This window comes from Myotis lucifugus, unplaced genomic scaffold, assembly GCF_000147115.1.
Source record: "Myotis lucifugus unplaced genomic scaffold, Myoluc2.0 scaffold_1, whole genome shotgun sequence".
Classification (NCBI taxonomy): domain Eukaryota; kingdom Metazoa; phylum Chordata; class Mammalia; order Chiroptera; family Vespertilionidae; genus Myotis; species Myotis lucifugus.
Window position 1 is genome coordinate 21,254,592 of NW_005871049.1, and position 21,995 is coordinate 21,276,586.

Here is a 21,995-nt window from a genome sequence, read left to right on the forward strand (position 1 = left end):
ACTGCTGAATCTATTAGAGGACGAGGGGAGGAAAGGGAAAGGGGCAGGAGGAGGAAGGAAAGCGGTTGCAATTCTTGGCTGATAACATTTTCTAACCGCAGCGTCCCCTCCCGCCTTCCCCGCCCCCATGCAAACAGAAAGCTGGGAAGTCGCGGGGCTGGGGGACCGTGCGGACCGCTAGCCGCGCGCGCCCCGGAGCCTTTGTGCGCGGCCCCCCGGCACCCCGGGCGCAGCCCCCGCTTTGTGTGGCGCGCGCTAGGGCCCCGCCGCGGCCCGGCTTCCTGCAGCTTTGTTCCCCGAGCCGGGCCGCCCGGGACCACATCCTGCAGATGCCCGCCCCAGATGCTGCGGGATGCGAGCGCAGAGCAGCCCGCGGGGCGGCCTCCGATCGGTCCCCCAGCACCAGACCCCCCGGCCCTGCTCGCTGTCGCCTCTCTGTCTCGGGGACCGCCGGCTCACACCCCGTCCATTGTGTTCACATCCTTGGCTCCCTTCTCGGGTGGCCTGGGCTTTTAGAAGGAAAGGGAGACTTGTTTTGGTGAGGCGGGTGCATGGGGGACGGTAGGGGAACAGGAAGCGTTTCTTTTCCGTGCATTAAAAACTCGGTGTGTTTTTTGGTTCGTGTAGCGATTGAGCCCTTGCCGAACGTGGTGGAGCTGTGGCAGGCAGAAGAAGGGGAACTCCTGTTGCCCACTCAGGTGAGGACGGTCAGGTGACAGGGCGGGGTGGGGGCGTGGGGTGCGCCTGTGGAGAGGCCAGGAGGCCGCCGGCCCCCCAGTGGCACAGGCGCTCGGGCCACTTTGCAAGGCAAATAAACGGTCGGGCCAAGCCTGAACACCTGGCAACGGTGGCCTTCCCAGCCTCCTCCCGCGCCATGTGACAGGGCGTGAGTCACGCCGGCCCCAAGTTCAGGAGGTGGGAGCTGAGGCCACCTCAGCAGGGCCGGGCCTGCTGTACAGAGGGGAAGGGCGGGCCCCTGGGCCAGCTGTGGTCCTGGGTGGGCGAGGGACGTGTGCCCTGTTCTTTAAGCGACCTGGTGCGGTGTGTGTGAGGACAACAGGAATATTGATTGATTAGAGATGGTACTTGCCATTATCGTTAAGTAGCTTTGGGATGAAGATGTGACTTTAAGGATTGTAATCTTGGATTTTTCCCCCCAGTGCCTTTAATTCCTGTTAGAATACAACTTGAATTTCCTGTTTGGGGTTTCCTCCCCATATGACACAATGATTGCATTTGGAAAAAAAAATAAATACTAACATTTTATTGGAATCTGTGGCATCATAACAGGGTTTACTGCCGCAATAGACACAGTACTGCAAAGCTTTTGTGTTTACGGTTTAACTTTCAGGAGAAATCCTCATTGGCTGAAGATGTACACATTTAAATATAATATTGCTGACTGTTTCTCAGCATGGACAGTAGGGACCCCAAACGCATTTTCCCCCTTTGTGGAGAAGTGGTTTGAATTATAAGGGGATATTCAGCCTGTGTGCCACAATTTTTAAGATGTTCGTTACTGCCACATTGGTGGAGCACTTGGTTCTATGCTGTCTCTTGTGGCTGTTTAGAAAAACAGGATGTCTAGCTATAACTTCACTGGCCAGGCTGAGCAGTTTTACATTTCGATTTTCTCCCTCCTATGTGAAGCATTTAGAGTGCTGGTTTTGAGATATTTGGAATATTCATTTTAACCAGAGCTAATAAATAACAGCTTCAAGGCGGAGAGGTGATTTTTAGAGGAACTTTTTTCTGGACCTTCCCTAAGGCCAGTAGGCTGAATAAGACCAGTCCTTTGAGAAAAAGCCCCAGCAGGATGGGGAGCAAATAGCCTGCCTTCATCTGAAAAGTTTATTCCCAAATGGAGGTTTTCCCTGATTATAAATAACAGATGTGTATTGTTGAAGGTTTGAAACATACCGAAAGATAAAATGAACAAATCAGAAATTGTTCATACCTCTATGGAGAGAACCACACTTAACATTTGAAGTATTTAGTGTTAAAAAAATACAGTTATATCTGTATAGATCAGAGTCATTCAGGAGCGGCATGAGTGACATTTTGGGCTGGAGAATTCTTTGGGGTGGGGGCCGTTCTGGGCCCTGGAGGATGTCAAGCAGTTAGAGCATTTCTGCCTCTACCCACTAGATGCCAGTGGCACTCACCTCTCCCTCTCTTTCCCCCAGTGTGACCGCTAAACATGTCTCCAGATGTAGCCAAGTGTCCCTGGGGAGCAGAAGTGCCCCATGGAGAAGCCCTGGTGTATATCTATATTCATTGCTTTTTTACTCACTTGTAGCCTCTGCCTCTTACTGATTAGTGTTGGAAGCCCACCTAAGCTGAAGAAAAGGAAAGGATAGACTCTGATTGATTGTTGCATTAGTTGAAGATTTAGTCACTCTGCTGAGAGATGGAAGTGTCAGGCCCCTGATAGGATTTTGTTACAGGCTCAGGCATTATTGTATGAAATTCTTAATTTCTGGTTTTGTTTATATGTATAATACACTTTGTTGTGGTAAAAAAGCCTTAGAATTTAGGAGCTGTCTTTCTGGAGTGCTCACTATAGAAGCATTTATAGCTAAGCTACCTTAATGAAAGCTGTAGTGAAAGTGAAACTGGTATATTCAAAGTAATTTTCTAAATACTTCATCTCTATATGAGTTTCTTTTAGAGACTTATCCTGCATATACCTGGGTGGGGTGAGGAAAGATATAGATCTATCTATAGCTGTCTATTTAAACTGCATTATGTGTATATATATCAAAACTGCATAAATATACTCACATATAGTATAGATATATCTTACATGTATATAAAAACTGCAGCGAGTTCTGAAGAAAGTTATTTTTAGGGAATTCTTCTCAAAGTAGTTTTAATTTTTTTCAGAAAAGCTTCCTCATGTGTGTCATGAAGTCTGATGGAAAGATAATATTTATATGTGTTATTTAAATTTGAGGGTTTTCTGCTTACTTAGCTTGTAGATCGGGTTCCTTTCATTTAGAAAGACCTAAAGATGGCTTCAGAAGCTACAATTTTTTAATTACAGTTGAAATAGGAGCATCAGAAGATGTGGCATTTTAAAATCAAATACTGACATTTGCCAACACTAGTTATGTATACAGTTACTTAGTTTGGAAATGTTTTCTGTTGATTGGGCCTTTTGTTTTCTAATGGGTCTCAAAGTAGATCAAGAATTTTAGTACTGCATCATTAATAACACCAAATGTAATAATTGAATTGTTTTAAACTGCCAGACCCTATGGCCAGCTTTCCAGGATTTGACTCCCTGCTCCATCATTTTTCACCTCTCTGACCTCAGTTTCTTCACCTGCAAAATGGGGGTAATAATGGAACTGAGTAAGCACTTACTATATGCTGCCTGTTACTCTGGCAGTATCCACCCGTCCCCCAATGATTCGGTCATTGGAGAGCATGGAACAGTTTTCCTGCTTTGAAGGGGCTGACCTGTGCAGATAGCTCAGGGCTATTCTGTGCCCTCCAGCCGTACAGATGAATTGTATTATTTATATCTTTATGCTATATGCTCTGTTATGTTCTATAATAGTTTGGTGTAGGAAGATAGAAACTATCCATTGCGATAATGAGAAGGAAGGAAAAAACAGTGGTTTTTATTCTTAGATTTACAGAATTTGTCCTTTCCTTTGACTTTGCTTCACGTGACCACACCTCATCACACTGTATCGAAAGTGGTGGTGGTGTAGCAATAGCATGTGCAAGAAGTAATTGCATGTGTGCAAGATACTGCTTTGCCCAACTTCTTACTTCACCTTCAAGGTCAAAAACCTTCTGTGATTCTCTGCCATCCACTTGACCTGATCTGGCCCTCTGGGCCTTCCGCATTCTGACCTTGACTGTTGTTGCTCCTGTCAGTCCTCTGGGACACTTACTTCAGCCCGAGTCTTGGCCGAGCAGGCCCAAGATGTTTCTGTTGAATGAAAGGACTGGTGCTGGTGCCCTGCTCTTTGAACAGGGACGGTCCTTCCTGACTCCTAGCTTGGCAGTGGCACCTTTATTTCTCCCTCTTTGAGTTTCTTGAGTGTCTGGATTTTTTGCTTTGTCTTGTTGCCCTAATTTAGTTCCCCTTAAGAGGGTTTGGTCTTCTAAGCTGGTTGCCCCAATGTAACCACAATGTTCTGTATGCAGTAGGCACTCAGTAGTAGCCCATGAGTTCTTCCTGGGAGGGGAGAGGCAGTTGTCTCTGTGTTGTCCAGTTCCCCAATTAATAGGGTATTCAGTTCTGAAGATGGCAGGTCCAATGCATTCAATATTGGTTTCCTATTATTGTTTAATAATCACATTTTTGTATCAGTTCTAGAAGCTGGAAGGGCAATCTTGAATGTTCTTTTAATCCCTTCAGACTTGGCTGAGATGAGAAGCCTCCCTCCAGATTCCCCGGGTTAGGTTGCAGACATGGATGCTGAGTAGGAGCAGCTGGAACCAATGAAACAGACGCTCATTGGTCTGGTCTGGGATGGTAGGTCCCTGCTCCTCTGGCAAACACCCCGCAGGGGGCCTGGCACACGGAGGCCCCTGGGATCCGCCTTTAAAAATCTCATGTCTGGTTAAATTTACCCCCTTAAGCCTGAGTGAGAGTAGATAACGGAAAGTGATAGAAAGTGAAACGGGAACTGGGACACTGACTGAGACTTCGTTATCTCTGGTACTGTGTGATGTAACGGCATCTTGCTCCAGCCAGCAAATCATTACCGGGTATTTGGAAATCCTTTTGTCATAGAGATTTATTTTTGTTTTCGTCTACTTCCACTATCAATATAAAAAAATAATAACTAACAGGGGCTGAAGACTAACCAGCATTGTTTAAGCACTTGATGAGTATTACCTCGTGCTACTATGCTAAGAAGTAGGGATTATGAAGACCTGATTTCACAGGTGAGGAAATGGAGGCTCCCAAGTCATCCTTTAGCTTGCCCAAGGCCTTGAGAAAGTAGCAGTGGCGCAATTCGAACCCAGGAGGTGTTTGGCTCCAGAGCCCATGCTCTTGGCCACTACCAGATACGCTATTGTATGAATGTTAGCACAGCCCGGCCAGGAAAGTGTTATTGTGATAAAGTTCCTGGGCCTGAGGGAAATAATTTTCAGGTTCTGTTTTGATTTGGAAAAATTTGCTTAATGAAGTTTTCAAAAATAGCCATATCCACTAGTATTTTTAAATGATCTTTATTAAAACATTTTTTATTGAGGTATACTTGACATATAACATTATATTAGTTTCAGGTGTAAAGCATAATGCTTTGCTGTTCGTGTATATTGTAAACTGATCACCACAGTCAGTCTAGTTAACATCTGTCTTGGTACATTGTCACAAATTTTTTTTTCTTGTGATGAGAACTTTTAAGATTTACTCTCAGAGCAACTTTCAAATATGCAGTACAGCATTATTCACCATAGTCACCATGCTGTACATTATATCCTCACGATTTGCTTATTTTATAACTGGAAGTGTGTACCTTTTGAGCACCTTCACCCATTTTGCCCACCCCCACCCCTGCCTCTGGTGGAGGGAGCAGATTACAGAATTTGGTCCCTGCCTTTTGAGAGCTTGGTGTTGCTGGGGAGATAAGGCTGGTAATACCCTGAGATAACAATCAAGTGCTGAAATGTAGGAACTGAAGGGAGAGAGGAGGAGCAGAGTGGTGGGGAGTCAGCTAGAGATCTGCATTGGGGCTGAGCCTAGAGCAGCTGTGGGCAAACTACGGCCCGCGGGCCGGATCCTGCCCGTTTGAAATGAATAAAACTAAAAAAAAAAAAAAAGACCGTACCCTTTTATGTAATGATGTTTACTTTGAATTTATATTAGTTCACACAAACACTCCATCCATGCTTTTGTTCCGGCCCTCCGGTCCAGTTTAAGAACCCATTGTGGCCCTCGAGTCAAAAAGTTTGCCCACCCCTGGCCTAGAGCCTCACTCACATGGGTGAAGGTTCAGAGTGTTTTATGCTGGTGTTTTAACCTGGAGCCCAGAGACCCTGCTGAAGCCTGGCTGCAGCGATTGTGATGGGTATGTCAAGGTCAATTGACAACGGCTCACTTCCAGGCTAAGGAGCTTGGAATATAACTGACTCGACGTTGGGGAGCCATGGGAGGCTCTTGAGCAGAGAGTAGCACAGGGACATTGAATGCTGGGTCCACACCATGTGGGTGGTAAGTGATTGATGTTGAAGATTGGCCTCGCAGTGACTCCCAGGATGGGTCGAAGGCACACGTCTTCATGGGAGGCTCTTGAGCAGAGAGTAGCACAGGGACATTGAATGCTGGGTCCACACCATGTGGGTGGTAAGTGATTGATGTTGAAGATTGGCCTCGCAGTGACTCCCAGGATGGGTCGAAGGCACACGTCTTCAACAGAGCAGAAAGCCCCATCTGTGGTGGTAATGCAGGCCTGGGTGGGGGGTCATTATGGTTGGAGTGAGGGGAGGAGAGCAGTGTGGTGGTGACCCTAAGGTTTGCCCGAGGGCCAAGGAGTGTCATGTGTCTTTGACAGAAGGAGACCAGTTAGAACAGAGGCCACCCCGCAGGGACCCTGGTGTTGGTAGGTCTGATGTTGGTAACTGTTTTGGGGAGACAACGTGCACGCATCCTGGAGGCAGCTGGCGGTAGGGCTGGAGCTGTGAATCAGTTCACCCCACACACGCGGTGGAGGACCTCCCATGTGCTGTGTTGACTAAAACCATGTGAGTCTTGGCTCCTGTGGAAAGATAGGCATTCACTGAGCATCTATAATGTGTGATTGAGGGAGAAGTTGGTGCTGGAGATAGGGATTTGGGCCCCATGGTTTCAAGTGTGGTTAACATTTGGAGGGAATTTGTGTGGAGGAGTCTGGGCCCAGTAGGACTGGCAGGGATCGGGTGGGGGGGTGAGGGGTTGGGTGCGGAAGAGGGCACCAGGCAGTATTACCTGGAGAGCCAGGGGTCGGAGAGAAGCTGGAGGAACAGGAAGGTTGGTGTTCCTGAAGAACCCTGGCAGCAAATTTCAATGTAGTATTTAATTGGATCTGCCCTCTGTTTCTGTTTCAAGAGGCTTTTTTTTTTTTTTTAAACCCTCCTGGTACATGACACGAGCGGTCAGACTTTTGGATGGTAAGTCTGGGAGAAGATTTTGGAATCACTTTTGAGTGATTTTTATGCCACTTATCACATCTATCAGCCTTTTTACCTTGATGTCAAAATATATCAAGTGTTCTGAGTGAAACATTACATTTTCTACGTTTGGGAATTTTAATTATTAATAAACTTCATCTTGTGTGATTAAACGGAAACATTGAAAAATGCCTTTGGAGAGAAGTGATGTCAAAGTAATTTTGAGATTATGTTCAGATTGTAATTTTAAACAGGTAAAGTGCTTAACGGTGAGGACATGAGGGATCACTTGGCAATTCAGCAGTCTCCTTACTAAAGTTATTCTTTCTTTCAGTAAATATTTATTGAATGCCTGCTGTGTGTCGGGCATGATTTTAGACATTCATTACAAAGTTCATCACCCCTGTGAGAGTTGAAGAACTCTTCCTTTTGGAGATTTTGTGCTCCTTTGAGACAACTAAAGCATGTTCTTTTTCGATAGGGTGATTCTGAAGAGGATATGGAGGAGCGTTCTCAAGAACAGAGGTAAGAAAAAAATGGCAGCGAATACCTGCTAATTTGCCCTGCCCACTTTGGATGCTATCTGGAGTCTTGGATAAGTGTATGCTTGTGTACTTAATATTCTCAGTAATGTACCTCTCTCTTTGGCATTTGGGGTATTTGTACTCTCTAATAATATAGCTTTGTTTGAAAATAAGGTTGTCCAGAAAGCTGTTAAAACACACACACACACACACACACACACTCCACCAACTTCATTTTTCCCATGGCATGCTTACATCCTTCATCTTGTTTACAAATATTTATTGAGCATCATGCACTGTACTGGGTTTTATGCTAGACATAAAACACTGAACAGGACCTGTGTTGTGTGTTGCGGGGGAGTCAGGCATTACTGTAAACAAAACAAAATAGGTATGCTGTTAAAAGAATTATCAAGAACTAGATTGCTGCGATAGAGAATAATGAGTTGGATGGGGTGGTCAGGTGAGGCCCCTCTTAGGAGGTGACATTTGAACTGAGGTCTGGAGGATGTGCAGGATCAGCCATGCAGCAAGTAGAGGGAGCGTGTTCTGGGCAGAGGGGGACAGCAGGTGCAAAGGCCCTGAGGTGGGAAGCATGGACAGCAATCCAGGAACTTGGAGAAGGCCAGGTGATAGTGAGATGTGGTAGGACCTTAGAGGCCACAGTAAGGAGTTTGAGTTTTATTTTTTTTTAATATGTGGAGTGAGTTATTAAAGGATTTTAAGCAGGGGCCAGTAATTGAATGGTGTCAACTACACTTACAAGAGAATATTTTCATTATGGGGCAGTCTCACTCGGTTGTCAAACTGGGATATCTGGTCCCTTGGAGGCACTTGAAGAATCAGTGGTACCTGGGCACAGGGTTAACTTCCAGGGAATCGGATTTTGGATCCCCAACATCCACATTTTCTCATAAAATTCATCTGTCTGAGGTTGCAAGTTATCCTTCTCCACTTTACAAAAGAAAAGCAGACTTCTCACCCAGCCCTGATCCTACCATATGCTTCATCTTGGGCAGACAAAGGAGCAATCTGAAATACTGGTATTGATCAGGAGAAAGTGATCCACTCTGATTGGATGGCAAATTCTTTTGTAACTCTCTGATAGTTTTCAAATGTTGACTTTAAACAAAATTGAAGGAGGACCCAATCAAATTGGCAGTTGCTAGATCATCAGAAATTATTTTTAACTAGATGCCCAGCGCGCTATTGAAATCATGCAAAGAGGCGCCCTGCAGGCGGCCGGGACCTGCGCCTGACTCGCAGTGTCCCCTGGCCCCCCTGCCTGTGTCCGCTCCAGGGCTGCCTGAGCCGCTGTGCTGGCTGGGGCAGGCCCCCCTGTCTCTGTCTCTGTCTCTGCTCCAGGCCTCACCTGTGCGTGCAACGTCCTCCTGTCCAGTGACCCGTTACAGCGTCCTGGCCTAATTTGCATATTACCTATTTTTATATATACTAGAGGCCCGGTGCACAAAAATTTGTCACTGGGGGGGGGGGGCGGTCCCTCAGCCCGGCCTGTGCCCTCTCGCAGTCTGGGACCCCTCGGAGGATGACCACCTGCTGGCTTAGGCCCGCTCTCCAGGGGATTGGGCCTAAGCTGGCAGTCAGACATCCCTCTGGCAGCCTAGGAGCCCTTGGGGGATGTCCACTTGCCAGCAGGGAGCAGACCTAAGCTGCAGTCGGACGTCCTTAGCTCTGCTGAGGAGGCGGGAGAGGCTCCCGCCACCACCGCTGTGCTGGCAGCCATCAGCCTGGCTTGTGGCTGAGCAGAGCTCCCCCTGTGGGAGGGCACTGACCACCAGGGGGCAGCTCCTGCACTGAGCTTCTGCCCCCTGGTGATCAGTGTGTGTCTAGTGACCAGTCATTCCCAGTCTTTCTGCTGTTAGGGTCAATTTGCATATTACCCTTTTATTATATAGGATAGAGGCCTGGTGCATGGGTGGGGGCCGGCTGGTTTGCCCTGAAGGATGTCCCGTCACGGTGGAGGTCCTGCTGGGGTGCCTGGCCAGCCTGGGTGAGGGGCTGAGGGCCGTTTTCAGGCTGGCCACACCCCCTTCAGGGTAGGGGTCCCCACTGGGGTGCCTGGCCAGCCTGGGTGAGGGGCTGATGGCTGTTTTCAGGCTGGCCAAGCCCCCCAGTGGGGATCCTCACCCCATGAGTGTGTATCCAGCCTGGGTGAGTGGCTGATGGCTGTTTGCAGGCTGGCCAAGCCCCCCAGCGGGGACCCTCACCCCATGAGGGTGTGACCAGCCTGGGTGAGGGGCTGATGGCTGTTTGCAGGCTGGCCACAGCCCCCAGCCACCCAAGCTCCCAGTGGAGGCTGGCTGGAAGCAGGTATCTGGGATTTATTTATCTTCTATAATTGAAACTTTGTTGCCTTGAGGGGAGGCCACAGGTGGCCAGGACAGGCGGGAAGCTTGGCTTCCTCCATCGCCGGGGCAACCAAGCCACCTGCTTGCTCCAGCTCCGTGGCTGCCAGCCGCCATCTTGGTTGGGTTAATTTGCATATAGTCACTCTGATTGGCTGGTGGGCATGGCTTGGGCATAGCAGAGGTGTGGTCAATTTTCATGTTTCCCTTTTATTAGATATATATATATATATATATATATATATATAATATATATATATATATAATAGATCTCTGTGATTTTTGGATAAAACATTGAGGGAGCTTAGAGTATATAGGGACAGGGCTCCACCAAAGCTCATTGAATTCACATCTATTTATGTGAACAAGCTTTTTCAGTGCTTACATTAAGAAAAAAATAAGACAAGGAAAATGAGATAAAATTGATGTTGATTAACCCATCTCATCCTAGTAGTAAGTGATATTCACATGAACCAATTGGGGGTGGGGATGGAGGCTGTTCTATCCATCCCAGTAAAGGATGCATTTTCAATAGAATTTGACATGTTTAGCTACCTATCAAATTTTGTAAAAAATACATAAATAGCTAAATTTTTTGGTTTGATGAATTGCATACTAATAAAAATATGATAATTCAGAAGGAAAAAATTTAACACTTAGACCTTCTGGTCACAGAAAAATTAAAAAACAAACAAATTTTCAATTTATACTCATGGTTTTGTTGCAAAAGGCTTTGAACATAAAGGTATATTAGGTGAAAATTCTTTGAGAAAATATCCAGCAATATAGGAAAGCCCATTTGTGTAATTTTTGAAAGTGGAAGATGATGGATATTATTGCAGTGGCATTTAGATTTCACTGAATATATTTTAAAAAGTGATTGTGAGTTTTATTTTAAAAAATGCCGATGTCTGCAATATTAACTTCCTAGTGACCATTTAAGGTCAGCATAATATTTTCAGTCGGGGCTAGCTTGCATCTATGGGGCAGAGTTCAGAGCCTGTCACAGTCCTGTTGTGGTCAATGGGAGCGAGGAAAGGTGAGGAGGAATGCGATGCTGTGTCAGGCTAGGATGGCCATAGTAGGGGTGGAGGGATAGGCAACGTTCTGAGATGAATTTTGGGGGGTGGAACAGACCCATTGCTTCCTGAGGCAGATGTGGAGAGGGAGGGAAAAGAGAAGTCCTGGAGGGCTGCTGGCATGTGGCTTGAGCCTCTGGGGAGATGATGACTGGGATGGGAAAGGATTTAGTGGGAGGGAAATCAGGATGTCTGGTTGGTTGTCTCCTAGGAATCTCAGACTTGATAAGACATGTCCAAGGGGAGCTGGCGGGTAGGCAGGTGATGATGTGTGTTGAGCTGGGAAGGCCTGGCTGCGTCTCCGGGGGTGGGTGTGCCCAGCCTTAAAGAGCCTTGTGGCATATGCTTTGGAGTTTGCTCGGCTCATTTGCAAACACAGTTCTCTCTTTTTTCATTAATTAGAATTCATTCCTTTTCTTTTCACCAATTTTCTGTCCCACTGAAAAGTATTAGTAGGCTTTATCCTTACTGGTCTTCTGGCACCGTGTCAGATGATCAGAGTGGAGGTGTGGGGTGAGGGAGAATTGTGTCAGTGAATTAGAAGAGTGGCTTCCAAACTTTTTGACAGTGACTTATGGTCAGAGATACTTTTTACATTATGATACTTTTTACTTACTTACCTGAAGGCCTGTTTGTGGATGAATGTGTACATGCATGTTTATGTATTTATACAACAGTACTTACCGTAACTACCTGTGGTATACTGTCTTCTGTTTCTTTCTTTCTTTCTTTTTTTTTTTTTTGGTGGTTAAATATATACAACATTTACCATTTTCACCTTTTAAAAATATATTTTTATTGATTTCAGAGAGGAAGGGAGAAGGAGAACGAGATAGAGGCATCAGTGCTGAGAGAGAATCATTGATTGGCTGCCTCCTGCAGGCCCCCCACTGGGGATCGAGCCTGCAACCCCTAGGCATGTGCCCTGACCAGGAATCAAACCCTCACCTCCTGGTTCATAGGTCGAAGCTCAACCACTGAGCCACGCTGGCCAGGTCACCATTTTTAAGTGTACAGTTCTGTGACATTGAGTGCATTCACAATGTTGTGCATTCATTACTATAGTCCATCCCCAGAACTTTCCTATTTCCTTAAAAAAAAATAATGCCAGTTGCCAGCACTGGATTTTAATTTTAAAACACCTTAATCATAATTCACAGTTTGATCAACCCTGATTTATATAGTATTTTAATCTTCCTGGTACCAGATATTCCAGTATTTTACTGTTACTTTATCCCTAGTTGCTTTCTTTCAACTTGAGTTCCACGCCTCTTTGTTTTCTTTTGGCTTTTTTTTGGTTGAGATTTGTTTTTTATGAGTAAAGACAAGATCATGACATGGGTTGGATGCTGCTATTAGAAAATCCTCTTTGTGTCCATCTTCTGAAAACGTAGATTCTGGAATTCTCTCCAAAGAAGGATATGTAAGTGTGATGCCCTGTGATGGGTAAATTCATCACCCGAATATGTATTTACTGTTCATTTATCCTTACTGTGCAGTTGCGATTTCTTTTAAATGAAACATTTAATACCCCAAAGCTCATGTAATGTCTTGCTGCGTTTATTTATTTAAATTTTTATTGTTGAGAGTCTTACAGATGTCCCCCTTCCTCCCTGCCCTGTTGCCCCTCCACCTGATTCCCGCCCTAGGCCTTCACTTCCCTGTTGTCTGTGTCTATAGGTAATGCATATGTGCATATAGGTTCTTTGATTAATCTCTTCCTGCCCCTCCCCACTTCCCTCTGAGATTCTTCAGTCTGTTCCATGTTTCCATGCCTCTAGTTCTATTTTATTCATCAGTGTATTTTGTTCATTAGCTTCCTTGTTCATTTATTTTTATTTTTAGATGTAATTGTTGATAGATATGTATTTATTGCCATTTTATTGTTCATATTTTTTCTCTTCTCTTCTTCCTCTCCTCCTCCTCCTCCTCCTCTCCCTCTTCCTCCTCCTTCTTCAGTACCCTTCAACATTTCATGTAATGCTGGTTTGCTGATGATGAACTCCTTTAGCTTTTTTTTCCTTCTTGCTACTTTTAAAATAAACCTTTTGTTTTAGAATAGATTTAGATTTACAGAAAGCTGTAAAGATGGTAAGAGAGTACCCCAATACCCCTCACACAGTTTACCCTAATATTAACGTCTTACACGACTGTGATACATTTGTCACAGCTAAGAAACCAACATTGTTATAGTACATACTGTGAACCAAACCCCAGACTTTACTGGGTTTCCATAGATTTCTCCGAACGTCCCTATTTTGTCCAGGGAGCCATTCTCTCTAGATGCCACCTTACTTTCCGCGATCGTGTCCGCCGAGGATCCTCTTGGTTGTCACAGTTCGCCAGCTTTGTTTTTGAAATCCTGAGGGTTTTGAGGCGGACTGGTCAGGTATTTTGTAAAATGCCCCTTAGTTTGGGGTTGTCTCGTGTTTTTCTCTGTGGTCAGTCGGGGTTCTGGGTTTGGTGAGGAAGACCTCAGATATAAATTACCATTCTCATCACATATCGCATACCTGCCAGCAACATGATGGATCACTTTGATGGTGACCTTGGTCTCCTGGCTGAGGTACTATTTGTCAGGTTTGTCTGTGAAGTTACTGTTTGTTCCACCTCTCTCCATGCTATACTCTTTGGAGCAAGCAATTGAGTGGAATTACGCTCTCCCTGCATAAATTATTTAGATTTCTTTAGTATGGGAGGTTTGTCTATTCTCCTTTATTTATTTTTTGGTCATTTACATTGCTATAGACTCCTGGATATTTATTTTATACTTTGGGTTATAATCCAGTACTAGATTTGCCGTGCTATTTTAATGTCCTTTGTCCTTAATCTTATATTTATGCAGTAATTAGTTTCTCCTTACACATTTTTCAAACATTTCTGATTTTCACTTTAATTACTACCCTACAGTGCCAACTCTTAATGATATTAGGATGGACTTGAAGTCAGTAGAGCCAACACTTATGAACCGCACAAAATGAATGCATTGTCTCTGAAAGGACCCATATGGAGAAGCGGCTACTACCGGGACCTCGGGAAATAGATTTGACCATAGTACAGAGTCAGTATGTCCCAAGAAAAGTGGAGGCAGCACTGGCATCTGTCACCGGAGATCTCGATAGTGAAGAGGCTCCCTGTCATCCCCGCCCCCCGGCCCCCGACTGCCCAGCGTGGGCCAGAAGCAGACACTCACTGTTCATGCTGGGGTGGAGGGTTCTAGAGTAGCTGCCTGTGATCTCAGACACAGTTGGGGAAGGCTTTCAGGGTAATTGGCCTCATTGAAGATTTTGTTTATATTATCTTGATTTCATCTTCTGCTAATGCTGTGTAATTGTAGTTGGTCGAAAGCCAGAAGAGCAATATTTGAAAAACGTTCTCCCCTCTTTCCTCTCCATCCCCACTTTCCTCCTGGGTGTTCTCAAATATCAGCAGTGATCTATTGCTTTGCTGAGAAAGAAAGGCTGCTGTTGGGGCTGCGTGATGAGAGCAAATGAAAGCTGACTTCAGCTCTTACTAGAATTGAACCCTCTCTGGGAAGCTTGGCTGGCTCGCTGGGCATATCTCCGATAAGCCTTTTTGGGGTCTGTTTGTTAGAATGTGAAAAGTTTAAGCATTGGCAATGTATGAATAGTATATTATTTCAGCTTTTAAAAATGGTAATATAAAGGTCATAAATACTGAGTGGCTAGGCTCAGTGTCTGTGGCAGTTTTGTTTTTTAACGGTGCTTTTATCTGATTAGTAACAGCAGCAAAATGTGTTTTCCTGATACTGTTTACATCAGTTAAAGGCAGATCCTGAGAGTCAGAACATGAAGAAAACCCTGTTAACCTTTCAGCAACATACTGCACGATGTAACTGCAGACAAAAATGACCTAATCTCTAGGGAACCACTCCTTTGGCAGAGGAGGGGATCTCAGCGTCCGCACAGGGACTGGAACTGCTTTTGACTTTTCTTTGTTCTCCTTCAGAAACCGAAGCTGTTTTCAGCACATCCCCAAGTTCTTGACCTGTTGATAGGTTCTTACTTTTTGAACCTGAACATACCTCTCCAGGATTCCACTGTGGACGGCCTCCTCTTCCCACCTGTCATTTCCCTAGGGCCGTGGTCGGCAAACTACGGCTCGAGAGCCACGTGCGGCCTTTTGGCCCCTTAAGTGTGGCTTTTCCACAAAATACCACGTGTGGGCGCGCACATACAGTGCGACTGAAACTTCGTGGCCCATGCGCAGAAGTCGGTTTTCGGCCTGGGCGAGTCTATTTTGAAGAAGTACTGTTGATATTTGGCTCTGTTGACTAATGAGTTTGCCGACCACTGCCCTAGGGGATGTCACCACTCCCTTGGGTTTTTATATACTCTACAGGAGGAACCTGAGCTAGGAGTGTACCCTCTGCCCAGGGTCTCCCCTGCTCAGGTGCCCACAGAGACCTCCCTTTAGCCTTCAGGTGCTGCTAGATTAGTGTGTCCTCAACTCAGCTGTTGGGCTGGTCCTATCTGCCCTTCCCCCAACTGCTCTTCCTCAGGCAGCCCCCTCCTGGTGAATGGCCGCATGGAGCATTCATTTGCATAAGCTGCGACCATCTCACACTCCCCACCACCTGCAGATCACCAGGTATGGCTGCATCTTCTTCATGTGGTCTCCTGCCTCCTGGGGTAGCCCCCCCAGCCTGTTCTCCACATTCCTCCTCGAGTCATGTATGCTAACCATACATCCTGTCCTGCCATTCCTCCTACAAACAGCCTTTTGTGCACTCCTTACCTGCGGGATGAAGTGAGAGGCCTGAGCTTGGCACAGAAGGCCTTTTGTAATGTGGGCCCTGCTCACCTCTTTCAGCCTGCCTTCTCTTGCTTCTCACTTCCCCTCATTCACAGGGTTCGCCCTCCCTCCTCCACCCCACAAAACACTTGCCTGGGCAACCCTGACTCCACACAGCACCACGCATGTCTCCCTGCACAGGGCACTTACCCCTCTGTTTTGAAATGGCCTTTGTCAGGATACCCAGGTTCCTGTCCGAGTCTCTGTCCGCTGTCCGCTGATTTCCCGGCACCTAACCTAGGACCTAGCACCTAGGTGAAGAGGTGCTAACTGAAAGGATTTAAGACAAGTAATGTTTTACATGTTTTTCATATCCAAGCCCACAAACCATATTTGTCATTGAAACCACAGACCACAGCACTGACATTAGAATGAGGGGCTGCGGTTTTTAAATTGGGTTTTTGCAGTTGGTGTGGCTGTAGCTCTCTCTAGGTGTGGCCCCTGCTACCTTCTGCTGGTCGTATGGCCCCTGAGGGCTGCACAGTGAATGCATTCATGGCTTCACGGCCATCACAGTGCAACGTGAATTTCCTCTGACTGAAATAGATCTCATCATTTAGCTGTTCTTAGCATACAAGCTCTGAAACGGGGTTCTTGGTATATATTAAAATTGTTTTCAAGCCACAAAAGCCTTGTTGGGTTTTTCAGGCTGTGAAATTTTTAGCAAAGCTCTTGACATTTTTATCATTGTTCAGGCTTCCATTGGAACCGATGAGAAAAATAGTACAATAGGATCAGAATCCTAATTCTGGTTTTCATTGAAATTTTTACTTTTCCTAGATATACCTTTTTATAGACTCTGGAGCGGTTAGGTGTGTGCTAATTTGTACCTTCATATTGAAAAAGATGCTTGAACCAACTTTAATAATTTCAGGTGTATTTTGAAGAGTTAATCTAGAATAAAATAGGCAGAACACTTCATTCAGATTGACATTCCTGAGCCAAAAAAGTGGATTGCAGCCTGGAGAGGTGTGGGGTGTCCAGCACCAGGACTTCCATGTTCCTTGAACGAGGGATTGCTGTTAGGAGAAGGGGCTGAGCTGGACGCCGAAAGTCTGACTCATAGTTGGCTTCATTCTGACTGCCGCTTGGTGGCTTAACTGACCATTGCTACTCGTCACAGTAGGTAACATTAAAGGAACTCCATGGAATCCATTCAATCAGGTGCATATCCTGAAGAAAGAGGGAGGCAGATTCAACAGCCCAAGAGCGACAACATGGTTATTAAAAAGTGCACAAAAGACTGTGAGAAGCTTATTTCAGATGGGTGAAGGTACCACTGAGAGTGAGAGAAGAGAGTGGGTGGTCCTGGCTGGGTACTCAGTTGGTTAGAGCATGTCCCCGATACACCAAGATTGCAGGTTTGATCCCTTATCATGATAAGGGCACATACGAGAAGCAACCAATGTATTGGCAGCGATACTGACTAGTTCTGTAAAGGGGGTTTGGACATGTTGTGACTCCAGCTTCTTATTGCTGAAGAAGGTGGCAGAACTTGGGACTTCAAGGTTCAAAGGAGAAATATAATTTCCCAAGGCAGTATCCTCTGTCGAGGAACACCAGTATTAAGATAATGGGGTCTCCTGGGAGCTTGTTACTTTAGTTTTAAAGGAACTGTCATCAGATTATTTGTTGTTACACTCTTCCACACATGAAATATGACTCGAGAGTAAGAGTGAGTCCCCCCCCAACACGTAAGAATATTTACTGTGGTAGTCTAGACAGTATTTCACAGATGTTGTACTCAATAAAGATGGTTTTGAAACCATTGTTTTAGGATTGCCTTTGTAACTAACTTACATAATAATATAAGAAAAAGTCTTGTTTATTTATTGTAGTTTTCCCCCAAAGGAGTGGGGATGTAGTTTTAAAAAGTCTGCTGTGAGCATGAAAATTCTTTGAAATGGAAACAAAATAAAAATTTATTGAGAATTTTCCATGATTGAATAATTACTCATTGGTTGTTTCTTTCTTTTTCTTCTCCTCCAAAAAATCTTTTAGTAAAATTCATGTTTCAGGAATATTGACCTCGTGGCATTATTTTCTCTTCTATAAGATTCACACACCCGTTGGAGAAACATGGGTTTGGTGCCATTCCTGCTGTTGTTGTCCAGCTTATTCAGATATTTCGTTCAGAAAACATGGCTCTGAAGGACATATGGCTGTCGACCTAAAACTAAACTTCTATAGGAAAGATGATTTGACACCTGTGAAATGTCCAAGGAAACCCACGGATGCATTTGAAGGTAGTTCCCAGAGAATAGCTTCAGTGAAAGCACAGGCATTTCGTGTGGCCTCCCAAGTTGACCATTATGCAAATGGACCTAGTCAGTAACTCATATTGATGGCATGCCTTGTCCAAGGTTGACTTCAGGGCTGTGCTACCTTGTAGATGTGGGTTCCTCTGGCTGCTACCAAGTGATTGATAATAGGTGAAGTCCAGTTTGAAGAACCATCTAGACAGTGTTCCAGTTAATAGTCTTGGCAGGTTATGTAATACTAATTTTTGGTGAAGTAATTCTTTTGGGATCATGGTTAATCTTTATCTGTTAAGATCAGGCCATGCTAATCTGGTTAATCCATTAAAATTGGATTTAAGTAGTTGCTCTACTGTTATACTTTTTTAGTTTTATTCATTTCAAACGGGCCGGATCCGGCCCGCGGGCCGTAGTTTGCCCACGGCTGATCTAGACAGTGTTCCAGTTAATAGTCTTGGAAGGTTATGTAATACTAATTTTTGGTGAAGTAATTCTTTTGGGATCATGGTTAATCTTTATCTGTTAAGATCAGGCCATGCTAATCTGGTTAACCCATTAAAATTGGATTTAAGTAGTTGCTCTACTGTTATACTTGATGGTTTACAAAGTACTTTCCCATGCATTGTGCTTAGGTAACCAGGTCCACATTCCCATTATAGATGTGGAAACAGGTTCACAAAGGTAAAACGATTTAAGATTACAGAGCTGCGAAGTGGCAGAGTGGGCACAGACTCTGAGGTGTCTTCTCTCCAGATACACTTGTCCACCTTGTAGCTAAACCGGAGTAGGTTGGAAAACCGTTTTCCCAATCACATATGCTGATCGTCTGCTCTTCGTAGGAGACTCGGTCTAAGATTGATGTGTGGAAGCAAAGGAATAAGCCCTAGCATTATACGGTTCCTAGCAAACTCCTGAAGAAGGTGGGCATGGCTCTTGTAAGAAAGACCCAGGGTGGGGTCTTCAGTAACCTGTGTGCTAGATAGATTCTTTAGTTGTTGTTGTTTTTTAATCCACACCCAAGGATATTTTTTTGCATTTTTTAAAAAAATATATTTTTATTGATTTCAGAGAGGAAGGGAGAGGGAGAGAGAGAGATAGAAACATCAGTGATGAGAGAGAATCATTGTTCGGCAGCCTCCTGCACGTCCCCCACTGGGGATTGAGCCCTCAACCTGGGCATGTGCCCCGACCAGGAATTGAACTGGTGACCTCCTGGTTCCTGGATTGACATTCAACCACTGAGCTACACCCGGCTGGGCTCCATTAATATTTTAGAGACAGTGGAAGGGAGGCAGGGTGGGGTGGGGAGATAGCAACATCGATGTGAGAGAGACACATATTGATTGGGTGCCTCCTGCGCATGGCCCAGGGATTGAACCTGCAACCCAGGTATGTGCCCTTGACAGGGAACTGAACCCTCAACCCTGTGGTGCCTGGGCCGACTGGACCACGCGGGCCAGGGCAGATGCTTTGTTTCTAAGTGTTGCTTACCCACTGACATGCTTTTGAGAGGCCCTGGGAACTTTGCTGGTAAATCTGTTATTATAGGGTTTTTTGTGGACCGCATGCTATTGCGCTGTGTGCTGAGAGGCTGCCTCCAGTCCTTGGGCGGATGTGTGATCCGGTTAGCTCCCTTTGCTTTGTGATTAGATACTGTCAGCTTCAAGTAATAGAAAGCCCTGACTCAACCCATTCAACCAATAAAGAATGTGTTATGTCACCTCTCAAGAAGCCAGGAGGCAGGGTGGTGCTGGATTGGTTTACTCAGCAGGTGAGCCAGCGTCAGCACTGGGCAGCCAGGCTCTTCCCACCTGTCTGTTCTGCTGGCTCAGGGTGCTGCCCAGCTGCCCTCAAGGTTGTGGGAGGGCTGCAGGCCTCGCAGCCTCAAGTCCTCCCTCTTGAACATGCAAAGGCAGGTTACAAGAACCTCTGTCATGGGTCAAAAATAGTTCCATACTCACCTTGAACCACTCCCTGGCCCAGGGCGTGGTGGGACCCCTGGGATTTGCTTTGTGCAGGGTTGATCCAGTCGCCAGGGAGTGGTGCTCACTGAACAGACCAGGACTGTGTCCTTGCGGGAGAGGAGGGTGGACGGGGTTGCAGGCCAGCAGCAGTGCCTGCTACAGAGTGACAAGCTTGTCACTCGTGCTGAGTGAGGAATGAGAGGTGTAGGGCAGTGTTTCTCAAAGCCCCAGATCCGCAGAATCAGCACCACCTGGGAACCTGTTAGGCCAGTTCTCGGGCCCCACCCAAGGGCCACTGAATCAGAAGCTCTAGGGGCGGGGCCGAGATCTGTTTTAACAAGCCCTCCAGGTGATTCTGATGCCTGCTCTGGTTTGAGAACCATTCGTCCCAGGGTAAGGCGTCCTTAGATGCCTTACAAAATACTTTTTTTTTTTTTGGTTGGAGATTAAATAATGAGAGGCAGAAATGGTGTTGTAGGTAAAACAATGGGGTGGGATTGGGAGACGGAGGTTGGCGTTCAGCTCACCCGCCCCGGATTTTAGCAAACCTGGAATACATCAATGTTCTTTTCATGTTATCAAGTTTCAGCCGGCGGATCCCATTTTTCTAAAGAGAGTTCTGGCATGGTTATGGGGATGGGGGTAGGGTTCCGGGTTGAGCTCTTGTGGCCACCCGTCAGGGCCCACCATGCCCTGGCATCCCTGGTCAACAGGTGGTGAGGCCATTGCAGGTCAGCTTCCAGGGGAGAACTGAGGAACTTTCTCGGGGATAATCCACTCATTATAGGGGAAGTGAGTCTGGTGGAAAACCTTGGCCCAGTAACAAAAAGTCTCAGTTACTGAATGGGAGTGGCCACTCCAGTACAGGGTGGTGTGTGTACGCAGATCTCTCTCCTGGCCCAGTTCCCTCTGGGCACGTGGCTGTGTGTGTGTGTGTGTGTGTGTGTGAGAGAGAGAGAGAGAGAGAGAGAGAGAGAGAGTGTGTGTGTGTGTGTGTGTGTGAGCCTGTAGGGGGGTGTTGGGGCATGCGGAAGGATGTTACTTAAGTAAAACTGAAAGAGGTGTTCTAAAAATTCTGTGAGAAACTGGGTGGGCACAGCCCACACTGAAGGGAACTTCCACATCTTGCCTGACTCCCCCACCCCCTGCCTCCGGCCTGAGATGCTTGCAGGAGGAGCAGCAGCGATGCTTCCCCGGGGTTAGGGCCAGAGCTGGAGGAAAGGAATAAAATTGGGTCAGGGGCCTAGGATGGCTGAGCCTGTCATGTGACCCTTTGGAGAGGAGAGGCCTCCCCAACCCAACCACAGACCAGGGATTCTCTGTGGCTCTTTCTTGGTGCAGTGGGAGCAGTGGCCCTCCGAGGGGGCAGGATGAAGGGGGCATAAACCCAAGTTCAAGTGTGTGGGGTATTAGTGTCCTAGGGCTGCCATAACAAAGTCCCATAAAGTGGGTGGCTTGGCACAGACGTTCTGTCTCAGTTCTGGAGGCCAGAAGTCTGAAAGCAAGGTGTGGGCAGGGCCACACTCGCCCTGAATCTGGAGGGGAATCCTTCCCCGCCTCTTGGTCGCTTCTGCTCATCACTCCAGTGTCTGTCTTTGTCATCACATAGTGTTCTCCCTGTGTGTCTCCATGTCTTCACATGGCCATCTTCACCAGTCATGTTTGGGGCCCACCCTGCACCGGTGTGGCCTGATCTTAACTAATTCTGTCTGCAACAACCTTATTTCCAAATATATGCCACATTCTGAGGTATTGGGGGTTAGGATTTCAATATATTCCTTTACAGCAGTGGTTCTCAACCTTGGCTGCACATTAGAATCACCTGGGAATCTTTTTAAAATCCTGATTTCTGGGCCTCATCCTTCGGAAA

General features: G+C 46.1%; 1 protein-coding gene across 1 annotated transcript in view; it reads left to right on the forward strand.

Moving 5' to 3' along the window:
- Positions 1 to 519: 519 nt before the first annotated feature.
- Positions 520 to 21,995, forward strand: part of TMEM131L (transmembrane 131 like) — a 142,054-nt gene continuing 120,578 nt past the window's right edge. The window contains exons 1-3 of the mRNA XM_023755200.1: positions 520 to 538; positions 628 to 698; positions 7,601 to 7,644. Of these exons, the coding sequence (XP_023610968.1) occupies positions 7,619 to 7,644 (26 nt within the window). The 5' untranslated portion in view covers positions 520 to 538; positions 628 to 698; positions 7,601 to 7,618. The remainder of the gene's footprint in view (positions 539 to 627; positions 699 to 7,600; positions 7,645 to 21,995) is intronic.